Source organism: Fukomys damarensis, unplaced genomic scaffold (genome assembly GCF_012274545.1).
Source record: "Fukomys damarensis isolate Sample0158 unplaced genomic scaffold, DMR_v1.0_HiC HiC_scaffold_24, whole genome shotgun sequence".
Classification (NCBI taxonomy): Eukaryota; Metazoa; Chordata; class Mammalia; order Rodentia; family Bathyergidae; genus Fukomys; species Fukomys damarensis.
The window spans coordinates 29,250,894-29,276,113 of record NW_022900936.1 but is presented as its reverse complement, the minus strand read 5'-3'; the positions used below and the strand labels follow the sequence as shown (position 1 = coordinate 29,276,113).

At 33.1% G+C, this 25,220-nt stretch overlaps 1 protein-coding gene across 11 annotated transcripts in view; it reads left to right on the top strand.

The window, feature by feature from the left end:
* Robo1 (roundabout guidance receptor 1) overlaps positions 1-25,220 on the top strand; it is a 744,872-nt gene that overhangs the window by 655,215 nt on the left and 64,437 nt on the right. For 9 of the 11 annotated variants that reach the window (XM_033768168.1, XM_033768171.1, XM_033768166.1 and 6 more), the window contains 10 exons: positions 2,335-2,343; positions 6,821-6,945; positions 9,270-9,441; positions 16,431-16,636; positions 18,150-18,231; positions 18,414-18,582; positions 18,668-18,834; positions 22,974-23,095; positions 23,654-23,885; positions 24,788-24,909. In XM_033768168.1, coding sequence (XP_033624059.1) covers positions 2,335-2,343; positions 6,821-6,945; positions 9,270-9,441; positions 16,431-16,636; positions 18,150-18,231; positions 18,414-18,582; positions 18,668-18,834; positions 22,974-23,095; positions 23,654-23,885; positions 24,788-24,909 — 1,406 coding nt within the window. The remainder of the gene's footprint in view (positions 1-2,334; positions 2,344-6,820; positions 6,946-9,269; positions 9,442-16,430; positions 16,637-18,149; positions 18,232-18,413; positions 18,583-18,667; positions 18,835-22,973; positions 23,096-23,653; positions 23,886-24,787; positions 24,910-25,220) is intronic. The other 2 variants (XM_033768167.1, XM_010645686.2) reach the window with 1 other exon arrangement.

Genomic DNA, 25,220 nt, shown 5'->3' with positions numbered 1-25,220 from the left:
AAAATAGGTGTGAAGCCCCCTAAACTTAAACCACAAACCTCAGAGAATACTGGATGAACAGGTTCCAAGCTCCACTGCTTTCTGTGTTTCTGATATACTCAACTGGCCAGTAGTGGGCTCCTCTTTTTTTTTTTTTTTATAGAAAAGTCTCTTCCCTTCATACAGAAAAATAGTCGTTTTACCTGTCCCTTGGAGACATGTAGAGAAATGGGAAGTAGGTGAAAAACTTAAACAAATCTGTATAATTTGTTGTGTGGGAAGAGAAAGCTAGGGACTCCTTCAAGCGAGAAAAGGATTTTATAGAGAGATGTTATTGGCTTTTGTTTCCTTACTGAAACTAAAACAAGTGAAAGTGGGTTAAAGCTGTGAACAGATGGATTTTCATTTGGATACAAGGAATGATTTCCTGATAATCGTGGTTGTTAAATGCAGAGAAGATCACTCAAGATAGACCTTTCTACAACTGATTTTGAGAAGCTTCCATATTACGTGATAGTCTTATTAACTTTTAAAGTCATTAATAGATTATAAAATATTTTCAGTTATCATTTGTTTTTTATATAATATGCAAGTACATTAGCCTGTATTCTCATATTGGATTTTAATTAACAAAAATATTCATTCTTTGACTTGATTGCTGATAAAAACTATTATCAAGGAAAGAGTTCTTTTTAACTTGAAATGAGTTGCTTCCTGTTAATTATCTTGTTTTTAGTATGTTATATACTTTTTAAATATTTTAAAGGAATTTTGAAATACTGAAAATATTTAGGAATCATTTCTCTAGTTTCTTCATTTAACAACATTAGTCAATTGAGATCAAGTTTATTTTCATAAATTAATCCAAAAGAGGATTTTACAATGTTTTGTCACTTCAAAGAAAAATTTACTGTGTCAGTTTGTTAGGGTCTATCTTAGTAGCTCTTAATTATTTCTTCACATAATTTAAAAGACATCATCCTTGAGGTATCAAGAAATATGGGGGGGGGAGATTTAGCTCAGTGATGCCACCACCTACCTGCCTTGCAAGTACAAGATCCTGAGTTCGATCTCCAGTACCAAAAAGAGAAAGAAAAAGAAAATGTAATATTGTCATATCTGCTGCATCTTTGAGTGTAGTGTTGATAAAATAAACATTAGAGCTACTTAATGATTTTTTTATAAAACTACTACAATATTATTGAGTGAAAATCATGCATAAATTTTTATTTGGATAAAAAAATTAAAAATGCTTCATTCTGTTGAAAGGATTAAATGAGTTGAATTACCTTAAAATTTTGCGTATGTGACAAAAATGTGCAGGAAAACTTTAGTTTTTGTTTTATTACTGTACTGTTTCATAGTGTCAATCCTTGGCATTTATAGATACAGGAATGTGTATTGAGTCTAATTAATTTTGACTTGCTGACAGATATGAGAGCTATTTATTTGAGGTAAATATAGTGCAGATTTCTACTATGCTATTGTGGAAAACTTTCTACATATCACAGTAATTAGCTTTATTTCTAAAATACAGAAACAAAATAATTGTTTCCCTGTAATTTAAATATATATTACTTGAACTTTCTGTATTAAAATCCCAATGTTTCAACAGTATAATGAGGCAATGTGAGAACAACTTATGGATTATATAATTTTTGCTTGCATAATTTATTCATATTTTTCTACACATCTCATTAAAATATGCAAGAATTTAAGTGCAGCATTCTTTAATTGCCTTTTTTCTTGCTTTATGATCATAGACCAGTAGCGCTTGGTGCATATTAGAAATACAAACTCTCAGACCACAATCCTGACATCTATAATTATAATCTGTATTTAATCAAATCATGGAGTAATTTGGATTCTTAGTCATGTGTGAGAAATGTGAGTTCAGTGTAAAATTATTGACAGCTTGAAACTTCTATAAATTAATCTAATGAAGTTAGAGAATTTAACACAATTTTTCTTTAAAAAAGGTTTGATTTTGATTTCCATGTAGCCTCAACAGTGAAGATTTATAGTATTTTTAAATTCATTACATATATAATTATCTAATCTATCTGGTAGCACAATGTAGTCATTGTTTTATAATTTTATATCTATCATTCATAGTAGCTCTGCCATTCAGTCATACTAGAGATTTGAAGTTTCATTTATTTTTCTTCAATTATTCATTATTATACTTGAAATGCTAACAAATATCCACCCATGGATAGTGTGAAGAATGCATCCAAAAACTAATAATTCATTTTACATTAAAAGAAGCATCATTGCTAAGTCTGTTACTTTTTATGTTTCATTTTATGTTTCCTTATTTTTATTTATTCCATGTTTTCTTTCTTTTTGTTTTAGTTGGGTCTGGTAAGTTGACATTTTATTGGCCATCTTCTAATCACCGTGTCACTGTGATGGGAACTTCTCTTCCCCTTTCCATCCATACCCTTCCATGTCCTTCAACCAATCAGCATCCATGTTTCACTTGTCATTGGCCACAAAGACAGACTGCACAGAATAAAGTCTGCAGGAAGTATGGGTAACTGTGACAAAGAGGAAAGGTAATGGGGTTGCTAACTTTATGTCTTGTTAAATCATGTATAATCTGCATCCTAAGTTCTTGTTTTCTGGAATAAGTGATAAAATGAGTGATCCTATATTTTATAAAATCCAGCAAATAAAAGTATATGCCAAATTACAGTTAGGCATATACTTTTGAACCAAAACTTGGGCACAATTTGGAAAATTGTTTTTTGTTTTGTTTGTTTTGTACCGGGGATCAAACTCAGGACCTTGCAAGGCATGCACAGGTGCCACTGAGCTAAATCCCCAGCCCAAGGAAGTTTTTTTTTTTTTGCTTCAAATATGTTCATAAATGCATGTGCGTCTGAGTTATAACTATAGTTTGATAATAGTTACTAAAAGTCCTATTGCAAATGGCCTCACACTGAGAGCTGCACTCATTTTATTTTTCTTTGTCAGATTAATTTCATCTTAGGTATTAAATATCCACATGTTGTGGCTAAAGTTTATCAAAATTTAGTTTGATAATCCCTTGTCCTTCCATAAATGAAGAGCCGTCAATTTCTAAGCACTTACATTTGGGGCAGGTCTGTTTACCCTGTCACAGGTTGCTAGTACTTTTTCAAAAAAATTTTACATGGGTGTGCTGTGCTAAAGGTTGGCCAGAGAATAATTTCATTCTAAGAAAATCTGTTTTGCTATTCTCTAAGTGAAGAAGGCATGTACCCATTACTAAAATGGTGGTGCACATTAATATGGGTAGGGTGAATTATTTAATATGTGTCATGCAAAAACTGGCCACTTAAAATACAAACCTTTTCTATGTAATATTACCCATACAAAATTATAGATGGATGAAAATTTACACAGAAAAATAATAAAGGCATTAAGGTATAGTAGGATAATGGAGTTGAATGTTTGTATAATGTATTACATAAGTAATATTATGTATTAATATGTAATGTTAATGTTACACAATTTTACTGATACAATAGCAAAAATGTAGCCCAAACAGGATAGGATTATTAACAAAGTGATAAAATATATTTGGTACATGTATGCAAAATAGATAAAATTTTCACAGATCAGGAATTCTAAGAAATAAAAAATGTGAACAGGTAAACATAACACCCAAAACAAATAGGATATCAATCACCAGAGAATGTGAAGAAAGATGTTTACTCTCACTGTGTAGACAGTTGAATTAAAGGGAGAATCTGTTCTTAGTTTGGCACAAATAACGCTCTGTGTTGGTAATTTGTGCAAAAGGCAATTTGTGTGCTGTTTATGAAAGTGTAGCTAGTCTCTTAAATTTATCTCTTCTCTTAAATATACTTGAGATCATTACATATTTTCAGGACCTATAAAATTAATTCTAGGAAATAATTCTGACTATATTTGAGAGAAGCATGTCCATTTTACCATTGTTTTTACTCTGTGAAAGTGATTTAAAACAATAGTCTGTATAAGTAATTTAAGGTAATTGGTGTAGTGATTATTAAATAGTCATTCAAATTATGTTTCGGGACAATATTTTAAATCTGTATTCATATTATCCAGTTTTCATGATAGAATTATGAATGAATTTTTGTTTGGCCCCTTGGCCCAATTTTCCTAATCACAATAGCTATGATTATGTATTTTTTATTATAGCAAATTTAGATAAATATTTTAGCCTCAAAAAGCATGTCATCATAAACATCTCTTAGGTAGAAATAGTGATGATCTGAGTCTAAATAAATAGGTAATCATAACAGATTTATAAAGCATATTTAGTCCATTAAAATATTTTTCTTAGAGGTATAGCTACATCAGATATTTAACATATACACAGAAGAGGGTTCTTTTTTCTCCTTTTTTGAGAGAGACAGAGACAGAGACAGAGAGAGGAGACTGGTTTTTAATCTGTTGCCCAGGCTAGCCTCAAAGTCTTGGCCTCCATCAGTGCTCCTGCCTCAGTCTTCTGAATAAATGGGATTTCAGACATGCAGAGCCACACCTAGCTGAGGAGGATTTTTTAACAGCTTCATTTCTAAAACCTGTCTTGTGGCTGATGTAACTGTTGATGTTGGCTTGCGAATGTGCCTACAAAATACAGTAAATTTATTTCCAGGCAGATAGCCTGTGTGGAAGGACTGCTTCATTATAAATGTAGTTAGCATAAGGGTGTGTGTTCCATGTTCCCAAGTAAGCAAGTCTTTCAGGACTGAGAGAACTGGCGTGTTATAAAAGAAGCATAGATTCTGGCACACATTCTTAGACGTGCTTCTGAGATTTAGGGAAGAGACCACCCGAGGTTTTTACTTGACTAAGTGGTTTGAATATTTATATTTTCCTACTCAAATTCCCTTCATATTGGAAAGTCATATTCTCCCACTCATCTAATTAATCGTTTGGTTTTCTTTCATTGAAAGAAACCAAACTCTAATCTGGTTTAGTTTATTATCCAGTCAATCCTTTTAATTTCTTGTTCTGATTTCTATGTCAATTATTCCAACCCTCATCTGAGGAATAGAATGCTCCTGCATAGACTTATACTGGAGGAAAATCCCTAAGCAATGATATACATGCCTATGTTTATACCTGGGTAATGATAGTGTTTGCTAAATTTATGAGTAAACCACTCAATTACAATCACAGTTTAAAAAAATTATAAGTTATAACTTCAGTGTTACCAAATTGAACTTAAACTGTATCTCCTAACTTTATATTTTTCTCCCTAGAAGTTAGAGGACATTTGCAAGCATCTGACCCGATTTTTCAGGTCTCCTGTAATCTTCTAGTCAAATGGCATAATTTCTACCAAACCCCAATTTAAAACAAAAAGAAAGGCATAGAAGAAACTCACTAATCTAGAAGTTAGGAGACCTAATTACTTTCTTCAATTTGCCATCATGCAATCTTAGACGAGTTATTTTATTTTTCCTTTTTAAAATGGACTTTATATTTTAAATTTTATTTAAAATTAATTTGCATATTACATCACCTTTAGGGTCCTTTATAAATGATGTATGCTGTACCCATAGTACAGGACATACAGGCTATTTTTTAAAAAATGTACAAATTTATAATATATTTGTATGTAATATTATACATAGGTTACAAATGTATATGTAAATCAGATATAGTTGACCAGAAAATATTAAGCAAGAGAAAAGCATCCTTCATAATATTTTATTGAAAAAGTATACAGTCTGAGAAGAGTAACATTTGTGGTCATAATCTGTATCCAATAATCTAAATATAATCTTTGATTAATATTTTTGGGGGAGTTACTGTGAGTGGCACAAATAATTGAAAATACATTTTTTAAAAGTTTAGAAATAATGGAAAAGTCTTAAAAAAACGATTAGAAGAACTCAGCCCTGTATAAACTGTTAAATATCTGGCTTGAAATGTTAAAGCACTTCAACTTGAAATAAAACAAGAGAGAATAACAGTTAGGTATTTCTGATAGCTGACAAGACATGGATTGGAAAAGTGCAAACAGCAGGTAAAGAGACTTATATTCAGTGCACATTTTCCTGTGCATGAAGCTCAGTCCCAAAACAAGCATTGTCCTCCCAGGGTGTCTCCATCAGCACACCTAATGTTTTCAGCTGCCATTGTGCTCAATGTAACTGACACAATTTTCTGACACTCTATTTACTGCTCGATGAAGTGGCCATTTAAGTCTGTCTAAATCAAACAGTTTGGACAAAGCTGGCAGTATTTATAATGTCGGGATGAGCAGATGTTTCAAATTTGCCCTCATTTCCATATATATTCTGTTTGAACATGCCCTTGTCTATGTAAATGAAGGAGGCATTCGACTCCATTATTGCTTTAAATTCATTTCTATTCAAGTAATTGGACTGAAGATTTTAAATTGATATAATTTACATGGTAGCATTTCAGGAGCTTTTGAGTTGAATTAAAGTAATTTTAGAACCTGCCTGCCTCTGAAGCTCCTTGTCCATATGATTAAAGTTCGTGCACCTTTAAACAGCTCAACATGAGAAGAGATAATATTTGTTCATCCAAATTTCATGTATACTTTGAATGTAAAGGGTCAAATTGTAGCTCAAGAATTCTTTTAAACATGAGGGTTAATATCAGGAGGTCAAATAATAAAATCCCATTTTGCAAGACAATTGTTTCATTCTACACCTGTGCACTTAACAATTTAACTTCAAATTAAGAGTGAGAACTGTTTCAATTATTGCTGTTGTACATAGCATAATTGTGTAAAATAAAGGATGTACTCAGGATATGAGGAATTGACTCAGTTAGCATATAACTATGTGTTTTAATCCAGTGTAATTTCTTCCATCTCCTTTAGAACCTCCTCATTTTGTGGTGAAACCCCGTGACCAGGTTGTTGCCCTGGGACGAACTGTGACTTTTCAGTGTGAAGCAACTGGAAACCCTCAGCCAGCTATTTTTTGGAGGAGAGAAGGGAGTCAGGTATAATCTTTGTCTCATGTTTTAATTAGCAAAGATAGGTGCCAGGTATATGAGAAGAAAATCCAATGTATTACATAATTATACAGCTGTCACATTAAAACAATTGAAAAATCCAAGTGCAGTAGAAAATTTAAGAATAGGCGAGAGAGAGAGAGAGAGAGAGGGAGAGAGAGAGAGAGAGAGGGAGACAGATTGCTTTATTTCTCCAAAGATTTTTCCCTTCCTAGTTTTGGTTCACAGGGTGATTTATCAAAGTCATTGTTTTATCATACAAATATTACTTTTATTTATAATTCAGCCACATTAAGAAACTTTTTTCTCAACATAATTCACTACCATTTTTATTATTCAGATACCTAGACTTACATATGAAGATATTTACAACTATTTTAAATAGATGATAATTATTCAGTGTGATTTCTCTGAAGGCATCAGTAGTCTGAACTGCCTTCTGAATCTTTGAACTATATGAAATTTTCTTTAGCATAGATGTCATGTAAAAATAGTTCAATATATACTTTTTTACAGCTTTTATAACTATAATTGTTTTATTATGATTTATTAACATTTTACTGCTTGCCTAATTTAGAAATTAAACTTTATCTAGGCAGTTAAATATGAAAAAATATGATGTACTTTTCAAAACTGTCAAATATGATGACCATTTGCCATTAAATCTTATCTAAACATTTTGTAAGCCAGAATCTGTGACATATGTTAAATTTGAATATAGAAACCTATACTCTTTATATTGTTACAAACTGACTATAGAGCTTCACTTTAATAAAGAAGATATTTTAAAGTGTCTTATGTCTGGCTTTCTTCAATAGAGCAAAATATTTCCTTTTACTTGTTTTTGTACTTTCAAAAATAATTCTCATTAATTCGTCATACACTTTTTATTGACCATTTTTATTATTGCTTGAGTCAATATTGGATTTTTTTTTCATGGTCTTGCTTCTAATGTGCATTTATATATAATAACAAGTGTTTTACTTACTGAACTCAATAATCTTTCGTAGGGAGTGCCATCGTGTTCATTTTGTTTTTATTTTAGTAGATATTGACTTGATTTTGGTATATATACACACACGATTATTTGAGTTGTAGTATTTTGTAGATTCTAACATATTCCATTTACCCTTATGTGCATAAATTTACAAGCAGCATGTTTAAGACAAAAAAGAACAAAATATTTTAATACAGTAGAAAGAATTGGAAACAGAATAAAATCTTTGAATGAAGAATAGTAAATTCATTAGAAATTTTTCTTTATAAAGCAATATTTAGGGGATTAATTTATGGTAAACTCTAAATTAAAAAAAATTGTTTTGGTTTGATTTAACGACATATGTCATCTTTTTCCTAAAATTTTGTCATTGGACATATATCCATAATAATATTCAGACCATTATAAATAGTTAATATTTAGTCAGTGTATGCTGAAGGGCACTTAGAGAAAGAAGTAAGCTTCTTTAATTAGGAAAAAATGTCCATATTCTTTATTTCATAAAATATGACATAATGCATTATTCTGTATGAAAGATATGCTCCTAAGAAGAATGAACTTTTTATTCAATGCAATGTATGAATTTTTAAAAATCTACGACATATATTCTTACGTTTTTTTTTTTTTTTTTGGCACCGGGGATTGAACTCCGGTCCTTGCGCTTGCAAGGCAAGCCACCGAACCCCTGAGCTAAATCCCCGGCATGTATTCTTACTTTTTAAGGGGAATAAGAAGATAAATAACTCTAAAAGTTTCTGGGTATTTATAATAGACAGCTAACAGAGATATTTGTCATTTGCTAAATGGTGCCAAATGGTGTTGTGAAATTTATCAGAATGAATTTAAATTTAACTTTGTTTGCATAATAAAGGTCTTCGGGTTATTAATATTAATATCATATATGCAAAGCAAGGTTTTCATCACAGTTTGTTTAAATATGTAATTTCACCTCTAACCCATATCATTTTATATCGAGTACTGTTTCAACACTGATTATTATAAAAACAAATATCAATATTGATAATTTAGTCAAATGTTTACATGATCCCATTTAAAGTTCTATTATGAAACTCTGTATGTGCTTAATAATACGTATTTGTATGTGCCCACATAGCTGTATGTGAGTATGTGGTGAATGAATATTGAGCTTATTTCTGCATATATATGTGTGTGTGTGTGTGGGTGTGAGTGTGTGTGTGTGTGTGTGTGTTTATATTTATACATATATTTATAAATGTTTGTGTAGGTCTGCCAAAATATTAGAAACTAGCAATTAATCTATTTTTATTATTTCCTCCCAAATTCTGGGGTGTAGAATCTGCTGTTCTCATACCAACCACCTCAGTCATCCAGCCGGTTTTCTGTCTCCCAGACTGGTGACCTCACTATTACCAATGTCCAGAGATCAGATGTTGGTTATTATATTTGCCAGACTTTAAATGTTGCCGGAAGCATCATCACAAAAGCATATTTGGAAGTTACTGATGGTAAAGTAAAGCAGTTTATTTCAATGTGTTCAAATCTGTGTTAAGTTCTAAAGAGGGTTCCAGTAAATGTATTTCTTTACAACTTTACATTGTGCTTATGACTATTTCAGTGTGAAACCAAAGTGTTGATATTATAATAATAAGTCTAAAAGTCTTACTGTCATTTGAATGTCATATGGATTCCTAGTATCAAGTCAGATTCATACAACTATAGTCATTATCCAAAGAAATTTTTATATCAAAAGCTATACATAGGAATATTTTCATATTTTGGGAAAACAAGATGTTATTTTATAAACCTTGAGTAAATTACACTGTCTTTGGTTTCTAAATGAAGTAGTAAAGATGAATTTGGCATAAATATAAAATCTAACAACTTACCACACATGATAATGAAGAAGTTTTTCTTAATAGTCTCATCTTATTCTGTTTGTTAGCTCCCCTACATATAATCAATTTATATTAAATATGTTATAAATACCTGGTAATAAGGAAAGATTCCAAACTATAAGGTAGAGTATCGATAATTTAAGAAAATAGATGATTAAACTATATTTACACATATAAACTTATATTTATATGTTTTAAAACATCCATATATAATTTACATACCTGCAGTATGTTTGGGTGTATATAATCATGAAAGTATTATAGCTAAAAAATCTTTCCAAATCAAAAATAGACTGAAAACCTAATAGTTATAAGTAAGGTAATTATTGCTTCTACAGCTAAATTCACTGAAACAACTGCAATTATTTTTGCTCTTTCAATTCCAAACAGTAGATGAAAGAGGACAGAAAGAATGAAATATTATCTTTCAAAGAGGAAGATGGAATAGGAATAAAAGGCGAAAATCAGAAGCTTGCTCTATGCATTCAGTTTTTTTAAAGCTTCAATTGATTTAAATGCTTCATATAATAACAATTGCTTGTATATTAGAAACGGTGCAATCATCTTTGAAATTGCAATCCTATGCCTTGTACGCATATCTATTCAATATTCTTTCTTTTTTTCTTTTCTTTTTTTTTTTTTTTTTTGGTACCGGGGATTGAACTCAGGTCCTTGTGCTTGCAAGGCAGGCCAATGAACCACTGAGCTAAATTCCCGGCCTCAATAATCTTTAAATCAGTCAGGCGTTCTTTATCACTCTTATAATTCCCAGCCCTAATCACCTGTAGTCTGAAATTACACCAACTTACTAGCTACATCCTCTTTTCTTTGCCTGTTCCAAATTACAGATATATACAGTTGCTGGAACATTTTTTTTCTCTAGACCACTGTTTTCTTCTCAACTGTGTAAACTGAAGTATAATGTATGCATTATTACTAAGCAAATACAGTATGATGAATTCATGCAGGCACTCAGATCAAGACATGGAACATTTCTGAGACCACAGAAAGCCTCCATTGACTTTTCTTGTTAATTAGCTTCTCTGTGGCAGAGATAATCACCTTTCTAACTATCATCATCTTTGTTTCTTGAAATTTACAGCTAAATTAAATCATATCCTGCTCTTTAGTATATAATATTTTTGGTTCAAAATAATGCTAATGAAACTCACCCTGTATCTGTCGGTAGTGCATTCTCTTTTTAGTGCTGTATAATATATAAATAAAACTGAACTTATTTATATGCTTCCTTACTAATGGGTAGTTTTCAGTTCAGGGTTTTTTATTATAAAACTAAGTATTCCAGTTCACATGTACTGATAGACATGTGCACTCAGTCATCTTTGTGTGCCGTTTGGTAGGTATGCAAACTGTTTTTTCTTTTTCTTTTTCTCATATATTCTAGATAAAATTCTTTGTTAGATCTATATGTACTGTAAATATTCTCCCCAGAAATTCTATTAATGTAGTGTAAAAATTACTTTATCTGTGACCTCCAGTATAGTGAGTAGATTCGCTAATGGTGGACACATTTCTATTGCTCTTAATTTCAGAAAGAAAGCTTTGACTATGTCACCAGCAAGTGTAATATTGTACCCTTGAATTTCAAGAAATTCTGAAAGACTCTTTTAGAATATGAATTTTATTATTCAATGGTATAGCATTAGAGTTCTAAAAATTCGTGATCTGACCCCTGAATTATAGTCCTAAAACCATGTTACTCAATGCCTGACTATATTGTGTTAGCTGTGCTTTTCCTTTCTGTGGAGACTTCTGCTCATGTTGTTTCTTCTGATTTAAAATTCCACTTCCTTCAAGAATCATTCCTCAACTCCTGCAATATGGGTTCTATTCCCCTCCACCTACCATATGTACACAGACTATAACTGCCTATCTTCTCTTTATTTTCCTGTCTTCTGCATTGGACCCTATTCCATGATATTGGGGCTTATAACTGTTTAGCCCAGTTAATTGTATACCCAGTGTACACCTACATTCTAACATGTGGATAATGCTCAATAGATTGTTGTGTGACTGAAAGAAGAAGAGAAGGAAGAATCATGTAGCTCTTGGTTAAGTGAGACTTCAAAAGTAGGATTGTCTCAGTCAAAAGCTCAAACTCTTACTCTTGTGTGTCATACATGTTATACATGTACTGGGTACAATAGTTTAGAATGGCCTGTTTCTACAGTATGTGTATTATAGCCATTAAATTATAATTGAGAAGACCACAAAATAAAGAAAAAGTAAAATGTAATATTGCCCACATATTTATAGTTGCAACTTTGTAAAGCAACTTGTATATAGATATACATGAATAAGGAAGAAAACATGCTAAAGTATTCTCAAGTCTCACTTATTCTCATAACTATAATTGAAAGTAAAAATTTCTCTGTGCCAGCTAACACAACGCTACCAAGCTTTTGTTTGTGACTAGCTCATACATAGAACTTTTATTAATATGTTTTTTTTAAATTACATATGTAAATTTGAGATTCACTCTGAGAAGCCAGTTCACTCCAAACACCAAATATTTTATTTCACCTTCCAATTTCTGGGGTAATTTAAGTGGTTTTGTGTTTGCTATTTTGGTGCTACATTTTTAATTTTGCTTTATTTTGGAGTTTATTGATATTCAAACAACTTACAAGTATGTACTCATTTTTTGTAGGTAAGACTTCAATTATTGCGAGTGCTGACAATATCAGCATTTGTTCATCACCAAGTCAGATCAAAAGCATGGCTGGTAGACAGAGCATCTTCTCGGTGCTATTTGACTTCAGCTTCTTGACCTTCTTTATTGTTTGCAAACAGGACAAAGGCAAAGGCGGAATAATACATGAGGGGCAGAAGTAGCAGCTGTCATTGAAATGTGGCTTCTCTGTAGGCTGTGCCTTACCCCTAATAGCACCTGACAGAGGAACATACAAATGCATGCCATGATTTAATTGAAAATGTTTACTTTATTACTAGAATGTAGGAAAAGATAAGTTAATGATTACTAAACAGCAAATAATATTTAAAATCACTTGTATTCTCTCAAAAGTTTTACATATATATGCTATATTTATTATATAGAGTGGATTTTTAAATTTAGAAAATGAGGATTTTCCAGTTACTATTTAATTTAGTCAAGTCACTTGAACCCCCAAAGTTTTATTCCTCATTTTAAAAATAGGATGATAATATCTTGCAGCCTAACTCAGGATTGCAAACTGCGATGCTTTGAAAGCCCTTGACGGATGATGGCTGGGTTAGATAACTGATATTTACTGGTGCTTAAATGCGAATTTTTCATACATGGACCCAAATCAGTGGATACATGTTGTATTCTTTTTCAATTCATTTATAAATATGTTTATATATATTAATGTAGTGCACAGGACCATTGCTTTAGTCATGATAGGCTCTTATATTCTAATTCTGTAACTTATGTTTAGGGTCTTTCAGTATTTCATTTCATGTGGAGCAATGACAGGTAATTTTTATAAACTCTGCCAATAGAATCACACACCTGTAATGCTGCCACCACTACCAATGTTACTGCTGATGTATCCATGATAGGAATAAGCTACAATTATTCAGTGCTTACTCAGTGTGGTGCTATGCTAATGATGTAACATGGGTAGATAATTTTAAATTTGACAACTCATTTACTGATGAGGAAACTGAGGCAGAAAATAGTGAAAAGATATTTCAAAATCTCACCAGAAATATGTAGCAGAACTAAAATTTAAAACACAATTTTATATTGTCTCATGTGGTAGCTACTTACCACAGGTGGCCAATGAATTTTTAATTTAATTTTTTTTTAATTAAGTAAAATTGCACATCTGCTGCCCAGTCGCCTGGCCACACTCAAATGCTTGATAGTGATTTGTAGCAATTGGGACAGGGCGGATGAGGACATTTGTATTTTATAAAACTGCATCTTTCTGACCCAAAGTTCATGTGCTTACTTGGTTTGGTAAAAATTTCTGTTTCTTACACTTCTTCACTGCCTGATACTGTATTTCAATTCTCATAATTCCCATGAGAACATATTAGATTCTGATTTGAAATTAGTCCTATAATTCCTACATTTAAATTTGACTCCAGTGTGCTGCATTCTTTGGTGTGTTTAAACCTGTCATTTGTTCCTTATTCTAATAAATGACAATACCAGGGTTTCATGTACTTAACCTAAAAAGTGAAATTGTTTTAATGAATTTTTAAATCTTCCAGCTCTATTTACATATAGATATATTCATTTTTTTGCATATTCATTTTTTCAGAAAAGGACATGATAGCTTAGTGTATATGAATGTCTAGCCTTTTCCAGTTAAGCAAGCACTTTCATATTTATTATTTTATCTAAGTTTTCATAATAATCCCAAGGTAGTTCGAACAAGTATCATCCTCATTTTACTGATTAAAAAAAGAAAATCCCAAGGTTTAAAGAATTTAAAGAACTTACCCAAAACTAGATGGTAGATGATGGAGCTGATTTTTTTCCTGCTTTATTTTTTTGTTAACTGCCTGATAGGAACAATGCAAAAATAAATGATAGAGGAAATAGCAATAATAAACTGGGTTAGGATGAATGGAGATATGTGCATGGTGCTAAATAAGATCCATGCATAAAAGACCTGTAAACATAGAAACTGAAGTGAATACATCTCCAGATTTTGGATATTGTTCTTAACTATAACAATACTATCAAATGTAAACTACGCCTTTATTTGACTTAATTATAACCAATTTCGAGAAGCATTCTCTTACTGATGTAATTAACGTCTGGAAGTACATATTCATTTCTTCTTACAACTAAAAGAACACTAGGGGCTTAATAAAAATCCCAATGAAATGAAATATTTTCATTCTTTTTATCATACATATTATGTGGGACCTCTAATTTGATTTTAGCAAATCTCAAGAGATAATGTAGTAGCAATTCAAAAATTTTAAGCAAAGGGATTATTGGCTTACATTTTCCAACCATGTGGTAGCTTTCAACAGTCTTGCCAAGTTTCAAAATTCTTTTTATATGCTCCATAGTATTTGCAAATGTCACACCGGTATTGAAGGCACAGCGGAATACTAGGAGAATGTTATTGCACTTACTGATTTCACTCCATTGTTTTCCTTTTTTTTGAAAATATGGATGCACAAAACTAATAAGTATTGCATGATTAATGAGGAACAAATTGAGGTGTGACTCTAGCTTGTGAAAATCTTTGGTGCATAAAACTTTGAACATGCCACGTGCAGATTTACACAACATTGCATCCAAAATTTAGTTACTCTGGCAACCAGCTTCCTTTAATCAGGCAACTTCTTAGTGTCTTCTTTCGTAGTTATGGTTTTATCTTTCCTTTTTTACTTCAACTGATACCCAGCATTTCTTTTTTTTAATGCACTATAATTTTATTTAATTTTTTAAATTGAGTTTATTGGTGCATTTTTGGTATACAGTACAGTTACATTCATTATTGGGATTTTGTACCTTTACATGGCAGATCTTGGTTCTCATGTTTTTCCCCTTGTCCCTGCCTTTCTAAAGCTTAATAATTACAGGAAATTCCTGTAGCTTTTCTTCTTTTTATTAATTTAAAAAATACTTTCAATCCCCAGTACCAAAAAATTAAATACAATAAAAAATATTGTTTTGCAAAAAGTACCTCAGTCACAAAATGGGCCTCATAGATTCTAATGGATTTATTCTACTTTCCCTATACTTTTTTAGATTTTCCATAAAACAGTGGCTTTTTTTCAGAGTTTTCTGGTTTTAGATTTATATATAGGAATAACTAATTATATATAATACAATGTTTTTCATTGCTACTTTATGTAGTGCATGAAAACTATTACAAGGTAGCAGAATGAACAGAAATGCATTTTCTATCCGTGATCACTTCACTGTGATTGTATGGTATTTTTCCAGTCTGAATATCATTTTGAGTTATCTTTTTTAATCATTTTACCAACAATATCCTTGGGCAGTTTTCTAGTTTCTTTGAATTCATTATAGTTGGCTAATTTTCAACCATGTGTATTTTAATACCAAAAATAAAATAAAATAAAAAGATACAGGAGTTCGATCCAGTTGGTGTGTAAATGAAAGTCCAAAGCCTCTTTTTGAATCCAAAAACAGTAAACACTCTGGCATGGGACCATCACTTTTTTGTCAGATGCAAAACAGAGTTCTGAAATGTCGGATTGATTATGGTTCACTCATTAAAATTTGTCTCATGTGTTTCCCAGGGAGAAATGATTTTATGTGTCTTTTTTTTATGTTTGCAGTATTCCATCCTTGCATCTATGTATCTCTGCCTCATCATCCACAGACCATTCAGTTCCTGAACTCTTAGACAGATTCCTTGACAGTGAAGCAAGCTCAGTCAGTGGTTGGTCATTGGAGAGGAATACATCGTATCTCATTTTAATATTCTAGATCAATAATCATTTAAATGAGTTCTGAATAATGCATGTCTCCTACTTTCATTACTTGTTTAATTATTTTTAGTTTGTTTCAAAGCCTGCAGCAACTGCTGTTGCTTGGATGATTAGAAAACTGCCTCCAGTTGCAGAAATCCATTTTCTGTCGTTTCTTCTGGCAGTGATGGCAGATAGGCCTCCTCCAGTCATTCGGCAAGGTCCTGTGAACCAGACCGTAGCAGTGGATGGCACCTTAGTCCTCAGCTGTGTGGCCACAGGGAGTCCGGTGCCCACAGTCTTGTGGAGAAAGGATGGAGTCCTTGTTTCAACCCAAGATTCTCGAATCAAACAGTTGGAGAGTGGCATGCTGCAGATCCGTTATGTTAAGGTAACTTGAAACGATACCCCAAGCTCCCTGTTCTGTTTTACTCTGTATTTGTGTCTAGAAACTAGTGGTGAAATCTTTGAGGATTAATGTAATGCTAAATAAAACTATTACATATTTTTAATTTGGTGTTTCATTTTTTTCAGAATTGTTCAGACACGTTTGTGTATTTGAAATGATTTGCTTCATTATTTAGCCCATGGCAAATAGTTTAAGGTCTCATGCAAGAATAAAGCTTTCTAAGACTTGCTGAAGGAAATATAGGGGGATTTGTGGAGAGAAAATACTGAGTAGTGATATGATGCAGCTTTTTCCAAGAGATATTCTAGTACAATTTTATGTGCAGTGCACTTGAACGGTTTTTCTACAGTGTTTGGTTAAGCATTTTACAGTTACACAATACTGTGTATGCAAAGCAAAGCTCTGAAGCATTGTGCACAGAGAGTGTACATTTCAAATCAAAATGTCAAGTGGTGAAGAGCCACAAGTTGGTGAGGTGAGTGATTTCCCTTCCCTGGACATGTCGTTCCAGACCTATTCTTTTGTATTGCTTTGATTTTTCTTTTTAGATCAAGATCAGACAAGCTCCTGAGACAGATGAAAGAAAACTCAAGACAGCAATAAATATAGATTTCAGTTGTTTTATTGCCTATTGTGGGTGGCCACTCTGGAATTTTTATATCAGCATCACAGTTCATTTTGTGTGCTACAATAGTTACTATGTTGTACTTCTTTGTGACAGTGATTGTGACTTGGTCAGTGCAGTTCCAGACAACATTCTTGCTTTATCTTATGCTACTTGTACAGTTATTGTTTAAGCAGAGGTGTATGGATTTATTTTGCTTCTAATGATCTTAAAGTTGAATATGCAGCCAGTGTTTGTTTTTTGTTTTGTTTTATTTTGTGTGTTTGTTTGTTTGTTTGGTATTCAGTTTTCTGGAGAAATAAAGTGTCTGTTCCACCAAGTTTGCTTTATATTTCTTAAACTACCTCAAATTTAAGTTTTAAAAACTGGGAAAAAAAACTGGGCAAAAAGAGGAGTTACTTTAAGGAGAAATCCTTTTATGACTTTTTCCTATTTTTTTTCCAAAAAAAACCAAAAAACAAAAACTATCTCATTGTCTGAGGAGATGCTACTGATGAAATATAAAGCACTACTAAACATAAGATTAATTAACCATGAAGATATGATTTAGCGAAAAAAGATTAGCTCTTTCCATTTGAAGATTGCGTACTTCAGTAGTAATTGTTCCTGATGCTGATAATATGTTAATGCATTTAAATATCATATTTTATTACACAATTAGGATAATAATATAAAGCCTCTTCTTTTCTGTCTTCATGTAATATTTTCCTTCTCTTTCCATAAAATATATTCAATTAAGAGGGATATTCTGGTTAGTGCATTTTAATGCTCTTATCCATATTCATGGACTGTATACAAACCTGTAATTGCTTTTCCAGCCCAGTAAGCTCTTGATTGTTCAAGATATTTATTCTCTGTCTGCCTTTGCAGCTGGGTGACACTGGTCGGTACACCTGTACTGCATCCACCCCAAGTGGTGAAGCCACATGGGGCGCCTACATTGAAGTCCAAGGTAAGTTAGTATTTTGTCTTAAAATAAAGCTGAAAATTCCGTTGCTTATGTACTAGTAAATTGGTGCAATAAATGTCTTTTTGTCTAAGAATATGTGTGGCTATGTTACCTACATTTATATGTTTAATATTTATGCATTTATATTTATTTGAACATTTTTCTTTTATATCCCCTCTTGCTAGAATTTGGAGTTCCTGTTCAACCGCCTAGGCCCACTGACCCAAACTTAATCCCTAGTGCCCCCTCAAAACCTGAAGTTACAGATGTTAGCAGAAATACAGTTACTTTATCATGGCAACCAAATTTGAATTCAGGAGCAACGCCTACATCATATATTATAGAGGCTTTCAGGTACAGTGCAAAGGATGTTTCTGGTTGTTCTTTTTAGTTTTTAACCATTACATATGCGTGTTCTAACTTGTGTTTCTATCCTTAGCCATGCATCTGGTAGCAGCTGGCAGACCGTAGCAGAGAATGTGAAAACAGAAGTGTTTGCCATCAAAGGACTCAAACCTAATGCAATTTACCTTTTCCTTGTGAGGGCAGCTAATGCATATGGAATTAGTGATCCAAGCCAAATATCAGATCCAGTGAAAACACAAGGTAAATATTGATCCACTTAGCCTTGTGACACCTACTCAACCTTAAATATTGTAATTGTATAGGCACACAGTTGCACTGTGTGATAAGATGGGGCATTTGCATTTTGTGGTCCACATAGCTGAATTTATTTTTTAAATACACAGCCAAAATTTCTAAAAAAAAACTTTATTATTTTCCTGAGAATCTGAAGATAATGACAACGTGAGGGACCATTTCTCTTAAAATCGAATTGAAATGAGACAAAAAAAAAAACCATGTGAAACATGTATGTGTTTTATTCAATTTCTAGGTTATTAAATATAGTTACATGTGAACATAAAGTCTTAATTATATTGTAATTGTAAATTTTATCTGTAGATTTAGTATCCATTATCTTTTTGATGAATTAGCAAAAATTATCCTAACCAAGTAATACTTTTTAAATCACATAAATATAAGAGATCTTCAGGAACTTGTTTTTAATCCACCTGTCCAATCATCCTCCTCCAAACAGGGGAAAAATACTTTTTATGTTATTTGACTTTTCTACCAACGTCAATTATGTGGATCATGACATATGAAACTTATAAATGAAAAAGACATATTTCTGGTCAAAGCTGTTTGAAGAAACAGAGACAAGAAAAAAGGGACATATGCAAAGCCACCTCTAAGATATTTAAAATTATTCACTTTAACAAATGGAAATTTTCTTCACTTTAAAAGTTTTTGTATATACTGTTTTTATCTTTTGTGGAAGTTATTTTTATCTTGCAATAGACAGATTATTATCCTCAGTCCACTGTCTTGCTCATTGTATTATTTTAATGATATGAGTAAAATTTATTATATATTGGAGAAAAGCATACATTTCAATCAGCCAGTGCTTTTTCAACCTTATTCTATTGTAATTAAAATGTGCATGTTTGTATTTTAGCAAATAAAAGTAATTCTAGAGGCTAATGATTGGAAATATAATTTTTTTGCTGAACATACAAGGAATTATGTTTCTACCTTGAGTTAACATTTCCAAAGGAAAAACTGTAAATGAGTTATAATGACACGAATAAATCATGTACAAGATGATTGGAAAACACTGCTTTTTTCCTGGTGTGGATTGGATCTGCCAGCCATATTTCATATTTTGTCTTTTTAAAAAGTATGTATGTACACAGTCTTTTCAGAAGGACTGTTTGCTTCATAATTCAGTCAAAGCAAGCCAACTTGTGGAACATGCCCACGTCTGTCTCTTGCTGTGTGAGTTCAGCACACCCAATGATTATATTTGCACTTATGAGTCACCTCATCAGGAGTTTTAATATACTTGGAGCCTTCCTTGAGGCGGTTTGAGGTTTCTAACATTAGATACGCATTTGTAAAGAATGCAGAAATTATGACAGCTGTGAAATGAATTTAAACAGCATTCTCTATCCAGTGGATTCTGACTGAAAGTTTTTGATTGACTACCGCTTAATACTATTCAGTCTCTCACTCCTACAAATGATTTTGTGACATGTGCTCATTTTTCAATGAAGAGGTAGCTGATATCTTGTCTGAACATAATTGTCTAAAAAGATTTTAATCAATTTCCCTTTCTACATACATAGCTAATAGAAAAACCTAAGTGACACACATGCATGCCGATCAGAAGATCGATCTTGAGGAAAGAGGAGTACCATTGTGAAATCCAAGAATTGCTCATCTCAGCTCTTCAGTTTTCTTTCTCTGTGCCCTTTAGCAAGTTAGTCAGGGGCTTTGAGCTTAAGTCATCCTGCCTATGAAATGGGGCCAAATAATCCTCTTCCTCAGAATGGACACAGATTAAATCAATTAATCAACATCTTAATATACAAGATCAGACTTTCAGTTTATATCTGCATAGCAGATTTGTATTCCTTTCAGAGTCTGGACTAAAAGTTCATAAAATGTGCAGCTATCATAAGACCAAGAAAGGCAGCTAGTGATCCAAATGATGACAGCATCGGCCTTAAATATATCTTGAGAGACTGGAATGATGAACCAGCACTAACAAGATTAAAATTAATAGAGTGTTTAAAACTTCTGGTACTTGAACTGAGGTTGAAAGATAAAAGGGTGGACTGAAAACATTAAGTTTAAGGGGAGTGTTGGGGGGTGCTCTGGAATGGCACAAACTTAGTGTTTGAAGTCAATTAAGAAATCTGTTGGATCAACCGAGTGATGAAGTTGCCAAAAGAACAAATGTCGTCTTTGCTGGGATTAGTGCAATTATGTCTAAATCTAGTACTCTTCCCCTTTTTTCTCGGAATTGATGTGATCAAGAATGAAGTAATGTGCTTGTGGTGGGCACTGTGTTTTCAAACGGACTTTTAAGAAAGCAGTAAAGATTGTGGCACCAAATGAAAGCTATGAAAGCATCATAGGAAAAGAAACTCAAGACATGTATAGCCCAGAAAATTAAAACTTTAGAGGAAATATGGCATCCTTTCCCATGAGAAGACTGCCATATGGAAGATCCATGCTTTTCTAACCTCCATGCAACAGGAAAGGCCCGAAGAGTAGAAATGATGAAGGCCTATTTCATTCGTTTAAGTTTTGGACTGCTTTTGAGATGCATTAAAGTCTGCCTGAAGGTCATGGCCACAGTAGGAACCTGGGGAAGAACTTGAAAAACATCTGGCGGGAGAGTACAGAGTTTGTAACCAAAAGGGAGAAAGCCAGAGGTCTAATGAGGAGTTGCTTAAAATTCAGAAGGGAGCAGACATAGTTTCTGTAACCATTTTTAAAGAAAATGTGTACATGCACAGAATGTAACAGAATAGGTACATAATGCACAAAAGGGAAAACCAGTTATTCCACACAGTGAGTGAGTCCTGAACCTTCTCCTCAGGGATTGTTTATACAGAATTCCAACACAGGGGAAGCAGTCAAATAAGGTACTAAGATTGCCTCCAGATCTGATTCTGAATTTTGAGAAAGACCTTCTACATTATAAGATGGTACATCTCTTTCAGCAAAATAAGAAAAAGTGATAAAAGATCAGTTCATAAGCTGCTCGACAGTATAATATTAGGCATCACTTTCCATTTTTCTTCTGGGTGCTCGGTTTTCTGAAATAATATTATAAACTCCTTTCGTAAATTGGTGGAGAAATCTAGGAATTTTTCTGAAGGAATTGACAGATAGGCTTATTTTAATCAAGAAAAATGAAGGTTTGAGGTACAAATCATAGTACTTACCTTATAAAATGTTTATTTTGAAGATAAACATATCTTCTTTGGGTAAGAACTACGAGCCTAATAATTCTGTTATTAGGAAAAGCACGTTATTATTTCACCACGTGGCGCGTAGCAAAATGTGGAATAAACGTCTCCAGACAATAAGGTTTTTGAGTTGCTCAGGTGGGAAATTCACCTGCATGTGTATTTTATTCTAGCGCTTCACTCTGGCCCTACAAGTAGATGGTAGGTAAAGTTACAGAGGCGGGGGAGATCAGTGGGAAAGACAATGTTCCTGAGCCGGGAGGGTGACAATCCAGTGAGTTTTAGATGCAGTCTGTGATAACCAGATGTAATCAGATTTGTTTCATTGATCTTAATGGTGGCTTTCGTATCTCTTACTGCTGGCTCAGCCCCTCACTGGCCATCTTCCTTATTTTGGAATATACCACGGTGCCTCTGAGAAAATGTAAAGTGTCTGACTTCCTCCCGAGCTTGCTTTTCGCTCACCATGGCCCCATACTTCTCTTTGTCCATCCACTCTGTTGCAATTTTTTGTTGTTTTTTCCTTGTTGTGTAGCTCCTATCACAACAGAAGGTTTTAGGAAACTCAGCTTGCAATAGCATTCTCATTCTCAGAGAGAAAGTGAGACCGTTGCATGATAAGAAGAGCCACTAAAAGCGGCTGTTTGCCGTTGTTACCTTTGCCTTCTGCCCCTTTGGCCCTGTGCATGCCTTCTACTTGCTCTCTCTCACCGCCTCCTGTCTCCTCTCCCCCGTCTCTGGTGTAGCTATTCTTCTGATCCCAATAACGAGGTTAAGGTGTTCTTTATTCCGTATCAATTGGCCTCAGTCCCGGTGCTTCTTCTTTTCTGAGTTGCTATGAATGAAAGGACTGTTACACTGTGCTTTCATCCATCTGCCAAAGTTGTGTAAGACCGGACCCACTCTTCTTGAATGTTGCAGATGTTCCACCAACAAGTCAGGGGGTGGACCACAAGCAGGTCCAGAGAGAACTCGGCAACGTTGTCCTGCATCTGCACAACCCAACCATCCTTTCTTCCTCTTCAGTTGAAGTGCACTGGACAGTAAGTTCTTGCAATATTTGATTTCATTTTTAAGAAGCATGTGACTTCTGTGATATGATTATACACACATGTAATTTCACTACCTGTTGCTCATTTCTATGCAAATAATAACTTTACTGTGTGAGCATCATTTATCATGCTATCTGTGGACTGGTTTCAAAGGACAAAATAATTTTTATCTTTGTGTATTTTTTCTATTAGACTTTACTAGTCTCGGGGGAAAGAAATACAAAATATTAACTAGAATATGTAAGTTAATATAGGCTCATTATCACACAGTTTTTTTTTAACTTAAAAATATTTCCAGGCAGTAAGTAAGCTTTTCAAATGAAAAGTTAATAAAATACATCCCCTTCACACTCACATGTGTCTTTAATATATAAATTTATATTAACTTGCAAAAGATAGTGGTTTTTAGTATTCCACTTATGTAAACTAGCAATACACAGAGTGGAGCCTGACAGAAATTATTTTCTGCGTTGTGTTACATATAGTTTTCATTATTTTCTAATGAAGCAAAGGTATGAAAGATTGCACTTTTATTTGTTGTTTTCGTAGGTGGACCAACAGTCTCAGTATATTCAAGGATATAAAATCCTCTACAGGCCTTCTGGACCCAGCCATGGGGAGTCGGAGTGGTTAGTTTTCGAAGTGAGAGCCCCAACCAAAAACAGTGTGGTTATCCCTGACCTCAGGAAGGGCGTCAACTATGAAATCAAGGCACGCCCTTTTTTTAATGAATTTCAAGGAGCAGATAGTGAAATCAAGTTTGCCAAGACCTTAGAAGAAGGCAAGTGTAATGAAGTGTGTAATTTCTATGCATTGCAGTGTATTTGTTGGGCTTTTTTTAACATAATTAAAATTATTAAAATGTTAGGAGAGCATTAGATTTATTAAATGCTTTCATACTTCAAACATTAGACTTTGATAAGAGAATCTATCTCAGAAAAACTATAAAAAACAAGGTGCTATAACAGTTGACTTACCTCAGTAGTAGCCTACACGTAAAAATGTGCAAATGTGAACACAGTACTGTATTGCAGTTATACACACATATACAGTGTATGTTTAATTATTCATACCGAAAGTTCACGTTGAAGATCCATATGTTAGATACATTTATTGAATGTCAGTTCAGTTAATGATTTGTAGATGAAGTGACTAGTATCTTGGTTTGTCCGGGGCTTTCCATGGCTAGCATTTCTTCCGTATGCCTCATATTTCTGGAAACTCATCAGTTACAGACAAACCGGTATGGCTAGCGCTCTTGAAAATTAAAAAGCAATGTTTACATAAAAGTAAAAAATTACATGGCACACGAGTATTGTAAAGAAAAATCCCAGAGTTTCCCTTACTGTGTCTTTCGTGAATGATTAGTGTTTATCTTTCATACTTCGGACACTTTGTTTTGGTGTGGCATGAGATGAGGGTTACAGGATATTATAAATAAGAATTGTTTTAATGTTTTTTGAAAGTAATCTGTGTTACTTTGGTAATGGAAAATTAATAACAATGGGTTAGCAGGCTTCAAGTAAAACAAGTAGTTTGAGATGTAAATAGCACACCTCTTTAAAATATGCAAATAGGGTATCAGTGCAACAGATATATAATTACTGTTGGTAAATGTGAATTATCTGCTTTTCATGTTCTGCAACACAATCTAATAAACTTCTTTTTAAAACAATCTAATAGCACCAAGTGCCCCACCCCAAAGTGTTACTGTGTCAAAGAATGATGGAAATGGAACTGCCATTCTTGTCAGCTGGCAGCCACCTCCAGAGGATGCTCAGAACGGAATGGTCCAGGAATATAAGGTAATACACATGTGTTCATTTCCTCATGGGCAACCCCTCTACTCCCACAAAAGAAAAAGCAAGCTGGATAAATTGTTCATAGATGTTTGGCGCCATCTGCTGGCAAAACTACCAAAATGCTACATTATTTTAAAAAACCCTTTAGTAATTTGGGAATAATTTTATTTGCTAGAAAAAGTAGAGAAAATATTTAATTTGAGAGAGAATATAAGTGATGCAAAAATAAACACATCCGTGTTTACACAAATATCAAATTTAAATGACAAAAAAAATTTTGTTCTTTAAAAAGAGCTTAAATATATTTTCCGGGA